Genomic DNA, 9539 nt, shown 5'->3' with positions numbered 1-9539 from the left:
ACAGCTTCTAACCCCAAGCCATAAGACTACCAAACAGTTCATGAAATGGCGACCCGGACTATTTGCATTGACCCTTTTTTGCATTAACTCCCTTACACCGACTTTATACACACTCACTGGAATGACACAGTCCATTGAAACTCAATAAAATAAGACCGCGGGAGGCCGTTCAAACTGACATTCAAACTGACATACTCCATATTTAGTTCATGTTTAAAAAATAAATAAAATACAGCTGCATTTTTAAGTCCGCTTTATACAATTTGATTTCATGTGACATCAACAAAAGCACAATTTCTCAGTCAAAAATATGTGATAAGTGTGGGAGCAGCATATGCGTTTTCTCATGAACTTGAAGTCCATTTGATGTGATATATTCCATCCCACACTGGGAGCAGTGGTAAGGCATCTCCCCTGTGTTTATTACCTCATGGTCTTTCAGGTTCCCTAACTGGGTAAATATAATTCCACACTAACAATGTTTTCATCCAATATTTTTATGCGAGTAAAGTCATGCCGTATAAAAACAAATTCAAAACAGATGTGATAGAAACAGGGAGTGTTGGTACAATTTCATAAATGCAGATGGACAACTTGTTCGTTCAACTTGGTGGGATTTTTTGTGTCTGTAAAATGAACTACGGAACAATTCTGGTGAAAACACTTTTATGCACAAATATTGATAGAATAACCATCATGTCGAAGCAAAGTTGCAGTGACATGATGATATGTTGTGCGGTCCTCCCATCACGACTTCAAAAAGCATGCAATTTATTAAGCTACACATGAAATAAGTTATGATTGAATTCCCATGGTGGTGAAAGTGCACGGTGATGAGCTTGATGCTGTCCAATAAATATTGAGTGTCTTAATTTGTATGCTGGCGACATGATGATCAGTGCTTGGCTGCCAATTGACAAATAAAAACGATCTTGAGATAATAATGGGATGGAAACATTAACTTTTTTTTATTTATTAGGTAGGCCTAAAATAAAAGTTATACGACTTAGTGCTTTTTATGTGCACTATGTCATCACGTATAGCTTTTTATTTGCAACAAGTCAGTTTGATGGAAATGCACCTCTGTTGGGAAAATGTGAATATTTTCATGCATATTTTTGAATATTCGCATGAAAATCTGTCACAAATTGGATGGAAACCTAGCTACTGGGAGCATTGATACATTTATAATACATTTTTGTAAGTCGCTCTGGATAAGAGCGTCTGCTAAATGACATAAATGTAAATGTAAATTTATGTGATTGCAGTTGCTTTAAACAAGTACATTTCAATCCACAGGAGGAGCAGTTGAAATAGGTTTCTCGCTTGTGTGTCTTTGCTCATGTTGTTTCAGTTTCCCTAACTTCTTAAAACTCTTTTCACAATGAAAACAGTGGAATGGCTTCTCTACTGAGTGTATCCGTTCATGTTTTTTCAGGTTACTTGATGTGGAGAAGTGATTTCCACACTGGGAACAATGGTAAGGCTTTTCTCCTGTGTGAGTCCTCTTATGTGACTTCAGGTACCCTGCTTGGGTAAAACCCTTTCCACACTGAGAGCAATGGAAAGGCTTCTCACCTGTGTGTATTCTCTTATGATCTTTTAGGTTCCCTAACTGGGTAAAACTCTTTCCACACTGGGAGCATTGGTAGGGCTTCTCTCCTGAGTGTATTCTCTCGTGTTTTTTCAGGCTCCCTAACCGGGTAAAACTCTTGCCACACTGGGAGCATTGGTAGGGTTTCTCTCCTGAGTGTATTCTTTTATGTTCTTCCAGATGCCCTAACCGGGTAAAACTATTTCCACATTGGGAGCATTGGTAGGGCTTTTCACATGAGTGTATTCTTTTATGTTCTTCTAGATGCTCTAACCAGCTAAAACTCTTTACACACTCAGCACATTGATAGGGCTTCTCTCCTGTGTGTATTCTCTCATGTTTTCTCAGGCTCCCTAACCGGGTAAAACTCTTTCCACACTGGGAGCATTGGAAAGGCTTCTCTCCTGAGTGCGTCCTCTCGTGTGATTTCAGGGACCCTGATGAGGAAAATCTCTTTTCACATTGGGAGCAGTGGTAAGGCTTCTCCCCTGTGTGCATTCTCTTATGTTCTTTCAGGTGCCCTAACTGGATAAATCTCTTTCCACACTGAAAGCAGTGATGTGGTCTTGCTGGTTTGGACGTCTCTGGGTCTGGTTCCTCTGAGGGACTCGTGCCACTTTCAGAGTAAGAGCCTGGTCTCTCCCCTGCCAAAGTAAAACAGAGTATTTAGTTAAACAGAGACATTCCATGTCATTTCAGCAAGCCATGTCGCCCACCATCTCAGATTGTTCTGAAATCGTTTCTGTGCAGATAAGTTTAGCATTCTTGAAACATATATTTTTTAAATATAATTTGTTCTCTGAGAAATGAGCCAAAGCTATTGTTTTTTCACCCAAAGTTGCAAAGAAAATGTGATGATCCATGTAATAAACACAAGAGACAAGCAAAATTGATAAAAGGGTGTGGTGGCAGTAGAAGGAACAGTAGCCTCTAGTGTGCAAAACATGGTACTTTCAAACATATTTACGGTAAAGAATGCAAGCAACTTCAATGGCTAATTTCTCTGAACAGAGGGAAAAACATCACCAGATTCACAGGGGATACATTACGAAGGTTGAAAAAGAAATACTTCAAGCTGCAGCTCCATACTACTTGTCAGAGATAGAGAACTGATACTGTATACTGGTTGTTGGGGAGGGCTATTGATCATTTTATTGGATTCCTCATGTCTTGCTCATTGTCCAAATCAGATGTTAGGTACTATATTTATTTAAGATTATAAGATAAGAATGGCCAATTTGTGTGGAATCAATTTGGGTGCAATCAATTAGCTGATCGTGGACTTTAGGAAAAAGCAGAGGGAGCACGCCTCTATCCACATCGACAGAACCGCAGTGGAGAAGGTGGAAAGCTTCAAGTTCCTTGGCGTACACATCACTAACAATCTGAAATTGTCCACCCACACAGACATTGTGGTAAAGAAGGCGCAACAGTGCCTCTTCAAACTCAAGAGGCTGAAGAAATTCAGGTTGGCCCCTAAGACCCTCAGAAACTTTTACAGATGCACAATTGAGAGCATCCTGCCGGGCTGTATCACCGTTTGGTACAGCAACTGCACCGCCCATAACCGCAGGGCTCTCCAGAGGGTGGTACGATCTGCACAACACATCACCGGGGGCACATTGCTTGCCCTCCAGGACACCTACAGCACCCGATGTCACAGGCAAAAAGATCATCAAGGACATCAACCACTCGAGCCACAGTCTGTTCACCCCGCTATCGTGCAGAAGGCGAGGTCAGTACAGGTGCATCAAAGCTGGGACCAAGAGACTGAAAAACAGCTTCTATCTCAAGGCCATCAAACTGTTAAACAGTCATCACTAGCACATTAGAGGCTGCTGCCTATAGGCATAGACTAGAACTCAGTGGCCACTTTAAGGAATGGAACAATAGTCACTTTAATAATGTTTACATATTGCTTTACTCATCTCATATGTATATACTGTATTCTATTCAACTTTATTTAGTCAATGCCACTCCAACATTGCTTGTCCTAATATTGATATATTTCTAAATTCCATTATTTTACTTTTAGATTTGTGTATTGTTGTGAATTGTTAGATACTACTGCACTGTTGGAGCTAGGAACACAGGCATTTCGCTACACCCGCAATAACATCTGCTAAATATGTGTATGTGACCAATAGCATTTGATTTGATTCCTCAGAGATCATATTATATTTAATCCAAATAAATAGTTTCAGGAATGCTAAACTTGTCTGTTTCTAACTGCAGAAATGAAGTCAGAACAATATGAGCTGGTGGGGGTCGAAATCCTATTTCTTGTGCTTTTTTAAGGTGGAATGACTCCAGAGAGACCAGGGTTGTGTAAACGGAAGCAAACAGACCGAAATGGGGGAGGAGGGGGGCAACTACCTGATCTTGTCTAATAAGAAATGCTTGTTTTCCTTTTGAGTTGCAAAACGTTTTGCTACGTTGTGCACCAATGAATATGACCCTGAATGAAACATGTATATGATAAACCTGTCTTCCTGTGAGGTTTAATCCAATTCAGATTCCTCAATAATCTGAGGCCAAGTTTTTCACTACGACAAAGACAAACTGCAACAGATGAAAACCAAGTCTGGTATTGGCTTTATACTAACACGTAGCATGTGTAATATTCTATGAACATTGCCATCGTTTTGGTACATAGAAATTAAACTAGTATGAATAAACAACTATTATATTCATACAGTGTGCAGGAATTCAAATATGATAGCTACCTTTATCATAGAAAGCATAAAGTGCTATTTTGTATGTATTTGATACATTGTTATGTTTTGTTGGTGGTCGCCACTCTTTGTAGCTTTAACAAAATAGTACAGTAAAACGTCAGTAGAATGACCCTTTTAACCCACACATTCAACAACTGCAAAGTTTTTGAGACAGTACTTACTGGTGCTAATCAGATCGCCAGTCTCCTCCTCCAATGTGACAGTAATCTCCCCCTCCTTCACTCCAAAAACGTATTCCTCTTCCTTCACTGCGACAGGCATATCATTCACCTCCTCTTTAACTCCAAAAACGGCATCCTCATTTTTCTTTTCCTCTTTATCTTCTTTCACAGTAACGTCCTCCTCTTTCACTAGGAAAGCTTCGTCCTCTTCTTTCACTGCAACTTCTTTCTCTTCTTTCACTGTAACGGACTCACCCTCTACCTCTTTTTTTACGGTGACGGCTTCTTCTTCGTTCTCCACTTTCACGATAGTTTCTTTCTCCGTCCAACAGACCTCTTCTTTAGCAGGGGGGTAGTACATTAGTGAGCTCATGGTCGATGATGTTAGTTAGCTAGCGACTAGCCTAGTTCTACTTTAATCCGACAGTTAAATTAGCTGACTAACAACAACAATTGCAATTAAATGGGGCAACTAGTAGATAAGACGGAAATGTTTCAAACACAGTGGCTAATAATCACCGAAAGCGTCTAAAGAGCTCCAATATTTCGGGTATGTTGGCTAGCAAGCTACCGAGATGGTTGACCAGATTTAGTTGTTGTTGAAGAATCGTCCCGTCCACTAGATTATACGTCAGACTATCAGCATCGCCTGAAAGACGCACATTGCCATCTGCTGACTAGAGTGGGTAACGCAGTTGGTAATTTATATGCATTTATTTTCTGACAAAAAGTGTTTCATTAAATAAAATTATTATTTGGAAACGTACAAAATGAAGCAAGTGTTAATCAGTCCAGAGTTATGGATGCAACGACGAGAAGAGTAAGACAATTCAGACTATTGAGGTGAACCAGAGGAATACCCAGCCAGCAGTAGCGGATTATATTTTTTTCCTATATTGTAACGTCTGCTTCCAACTCACACTCTCAAACAGGTAGATCCCCTGAACGCAGCTCACTCTCCAGATCCCAAATCACCTGAATTCTAATCACCTGTTCACACACCTGTATGTCATTATCACACACTATTTAATTCAAAACTATCATACACGGGAGGATCTTCTACCTACAGTGTACACTATTTGGCTACTATTTATACACTTTTTATAAAAAAGAACATCACTTTTTTTAAATAAAAGGACATCAAAGAGCCTAACAATAAGGGGGGACAAAATGTTGTCTTGTGGATATTTATTGCCACTATTTACTGTTGAACTCAGCGGGTTTTGTCTGGCTAATAACCTACACAAATAGGCTTCAAATGTTTTCACCACGACCTGTAAAGGTCCAGGTTGTGAGTCCGACTATTGCGCTGCACAACATTTTAACTACACCAGCGATAAAGGACTGTTGATATGCAACCACTCAACTCAAACGCGGGTTCACCATGTATGAACGAAATCGCAAACGGCATTTTTTGTTCAAATCTGCCAATTTATTAGCTGTCCAGTATCCAGACGAACCTACAGCTTCTTATACAGTTTATCTGTCCATAAGGTGTTGAGGCCGGCAATTAAGGAGAACTGCTGTATTTTAAGCACAACTCCCTTCTGCCCAATTTCCCTGATGTTGCTACGGCAATCAAACTGTTTTTTTTCCATCCCTGTAACTGTGGCTTCCTTGGAGAGACACCAGAGGTGTCTGGTACACCAGTGAAGTAGACCTATTTTTGAGTAAGCTTTCATATATACAATTTGATTTCAGGTGGCACAAACAAAAACACATTCTCAGTCTAAAAGTGCCTTGCGAAAGTATTCGGCCCCCTTGAACTTTGCGACCTTTTGCCACATTTCAGGCTTCAAACATAAAGATATAAAACTGTATTTTTTTGTGAAGAATCAACAACAAGTGGCACACAATCATGAAGTGGAACGACATTTATTGGATATTTCAAACTTTTTTAACAAATCAAAAACTGAAAAATTGGGCGTGCAAAATTATTCAGCCCCTTTACTTTCAGTGCAGCAAACTCTCTCCAGAAGTTCAGTGAGGATCTCTGAATGATCCAATGTTGACCTAAATGACTAATGATGATAAATACAATCCACCTGTGTGTAATCAAGTCTCCGTATAAATGCACCTGCACTGTGATAGTCTCAGACGTCCGTTAAAAGCGCAGAGAGCATCATGAAGAACAAGGAACACACCAGGCAGGTCCGAGATACTGTTGTGAAGAAGTTTAAAGCCGGATTTGGATACAAAAATATTTCCCAACCTTTAAACATCCCAAGGAGCACTGTGCAAGCGATAATATTGAAATGGAAGGAGTATCAGACCACTGCAAATCTACCAAGACCTGGCCGTCCCTCTAAACTTTCAGCTCATACAAGGAGAAGACTGATCAGAGATGCAGCCAAGAGGCCAATGATCACTCTGGATGATTTGCAGAGATCTACAGCTGAGGTGGGAGACTCTGTCCATAGGACAACAACCAGTCGTATATTGCACAAATCTGGCCTTTATGGAAGAGTGGCAAGAAGAAAGCCATTTCTTAAAGATATCCATAAAAAGTGTTGTTTAAAGTTTGCCACAAGCCACCTGGGAGACACACCAAACATGTGGAAGAAGGTGCTCTGGTCAGATGAAACCAAAATTGAACTTTTTGGCAACAATGCAAAACATTATGTTTGGCGTAAAAGCAACACAGCTCATCACCCTGAACACACCATCCCCACTGTCAAACATGGTGGTGGCAGCATCATGGTTTGGGCCTGCTTTTCTTCAGCAGGGACAGGGAAGATGGTTAAAATTGATGGGAAGATGGATGGAGCCAAATACAGGACCATTCTGGAAGAAAACCTGATGGAGTCTGCAAAAGACCTGAGACTGGGAAAGAGATTTGTCTTCCAACAAGACAATGATCCAAAACATAAAGCAAAATCTACAATGGAATGGTTCAAAAATAAACATATCCAGGTGTTAGAATGCCCAAGTCAAAGTCCAGACCTGAATCCAATCGAGAATCTGTGGAAAGAACTGAAAACAGCTGTTCACAAATGCTCTCCATCCAACCTCACTGAGCTCGAGCTGTTTTGCAAGGAGGAATGGGAAAAAATGTCAGTCTCTCGATGTGCAAAACTGATAGAGACATACCCCAAGCGACTTACATCTGTAATCGCAGCAAAAGGTGGCGCTACAAAGTATTAACTTAAGGGGGCTGAATAATTTTGCACGCCCAATTTTTCAGTTTTTGATTTGTTAAAAAAGTTTGAAATATCCAGTAAATGTTGTTCCACTTCATGATTGTGTCCCACTTGTTGTTGATTCTTCACAAAAAAATTAAGTTTTATATCTTTATGTTTGAAGCCTGAAATGTGGCAAAAGGTCGCAAAGTTCAAGGGGGCCGAATAATTTCGCAAGGCACTGTAAGTAAGCATTTCACTGTAAAGTCTACAGTCCTGGCCAAAAGTTTTGAGAACGACACAAATATTAATTTCCACAAAGCTTGCTGCTTCAGTGTCTTTAGATATTTTTGACAGATGTTACTATGGAATACTGAAGTATAATTACATGCATTTCATAAGTGTCAAGGCTGTTATTGACAATTACAAGAAGTTGATGCAAAGAGTCAATATTTGCAGTGTTGACCCTTCTTTTTCAAGACCTCTGCAATCTGCCCTGGCATGCTGTCAATTAACTTCTGGGAAACATCCTGACTGATGGCAGCACATTCTTGCATAATCAATGCTTGGAGTTTGTCAGAATTTGTGGGATTTTGTTTGTCCACCCACCTCTTGAGGATTGACCACAAGTTCTCAATTGGATTAAGGTCTGGGGAGTTTCCTGGCCATGGACCCAAAATATCGATGTTTTGTTTCCCGAGCCACTTAGTTCTCACTTTTGCCTTATGGCAAGGTGCTCCATCGTGCTGGAAAATTGCATTGTTCGTCACCAAACGGTTCCAGGATGGTTGGGAGAAGTTGCTCTCGGAGGATGTGTTGGTACCATTCTTTATTCATGGCTGTGTTCTTAGGCAAAATTGTGAGTGAGCCCACTCCCTTGGCTGAGAAGCAACCCCACACATGAATGGTCTCAGGATGCTTTACTGTTGGCATGACACAGGACTGATGGTAGCGCTCACCTTGTTTTCTCCGGACAAGCTTTTTTCCGGATGCTCCAAACAATCGGAAGGGGGATTCATCAGAGAAAATGACTTTACCCCAGTCCTCAGCAGTCCAATACCTGTACCTTTTGCAGAATATCAGTCTGTCGCTGATATTTTTCCTGGAGAGAAGTGGTTTCTTTGCTGCCCTTCTTGACAGCAGGCCATCCTCCAAAAGTCTTGGCCTCATTGCGTGCAGATGCAATCACACCTGCCTGCTGCCATTCCTGAGCAAGCTATGTATTGGTGGTGCCCCAATCCCGCAGCTGAATCAACTTTAGGAGATGGTCCTGGCGCTTGCTGGACTTTCTTGGGCGCCCTGAAGCCTTTATCACAACAATTGAACATCTCTCCTTGAAGTTCTTGATGATCCAATGAATGGTTGAATTAGGTGCAATCTTACTGGCAGCAATATCCTTGTCTGTAAAGCGCTTTTTGTGCAAAGCAATGATGACGGCACGTGTTTCCTTGCAGGAAACCATGGTTGACAGAGGAAGACCAATGATTCCATGAACCAACCTCCTTTTGAAGCTTCCAGTCAGTTATTCGAACTCAATCAGCATAAAAGAATGATCTCCAGCCTTGTCCTCATCAACACTCACACCTGTGTTAATGAGAGAATCACTGACATGATGTCAGCTGGTCCTTTTGTGGCAGGTCTCAAATGCAGTGGAAATGTTTTTTGGGATTCAGTTCATTTGCATGGCAAAGTGGGACTTTGCAATTAATTGTAATTCATTTGATCACTCTTCATAACATTCTGGAGTATATGCAAATTGCCATCATACAAACTGAGGCATCAGACTTTGTGAAATGTAATATTTGTGTCATTCTCAAAACGTTTGGCCACGACTGTACACCTGTTGTATTCGGCACATGTGACAAATACAATTTTATTTAAAAAACAAACAGAATGCAAAACAAGACAGAAATAGATATGATTACTC

The 9539-nt window shown here is 40.7% G+C and overlaps 1 protein-coding gene across 1 annotated transcript; it reads right to left on the bottom strand.

Moving 5' to 3' along the window:
* Nucleotides 1-236: 236 nt before the first annotated feature.
* On the bottom strand, nt 237-5269 carry LOC115112696 (zinc finger protein 883-like). Its single transcript, XM_029639723.2, has 2 exons — nt 4494-5269; nt 237-2238 (listed from the first exon to the last, which is right to left on the bottom strand). Exons 1-2 carry the CDS (start codon nt 4864-4866, stop codon nt 1289-1291), a joined length of 1323 nt encoding a protein of 440 aa, XP_029495583.1. The 5' UTR covers nt 4867-5269; the 3' UTR covers nt 237-1288.
* Nucleotides 5270-9539: the final 4270 nt, after the last annotated feature.

This window comes from Oncorhynchus nerka, linkage group LG28 (assembly GCF_034236695.1).
Source record: "Oncorhynchus nerka isolate Pitt River linkage group LG28, Oner_Uvic_2.0, whole genome shotgun sequence".
NCBI lineage: Eukaryota > Metazoa > Chordata > Actinopteri > Salmoniformes > Salmonidae > Oncorhynchus > Oncorhynchus nerka.
The sequence above is the reverse complement of the archived record's forward strand: the minus strand, read 5'-3'. Positions and strand labels throughout refer to the sequence as shown.

Bases quoted from the DNA above. Each gene is read 5' to 3' on its own strand.
- LOC115112696 (XM_029639723.2), bottom strand. From the start codon at position 4,866: ATGAGCTCACTAATGTACTACCCCCCTGCTAAAGAAGAGGTCTGTTGG. The intron at 2,239-4,493 runs GTAAGTACTGTC...TTACTTTGGCAG, and splicing joins TGGCGATCTGATTAGCACCA to GGGAGAGACCAGGCTCTTAC.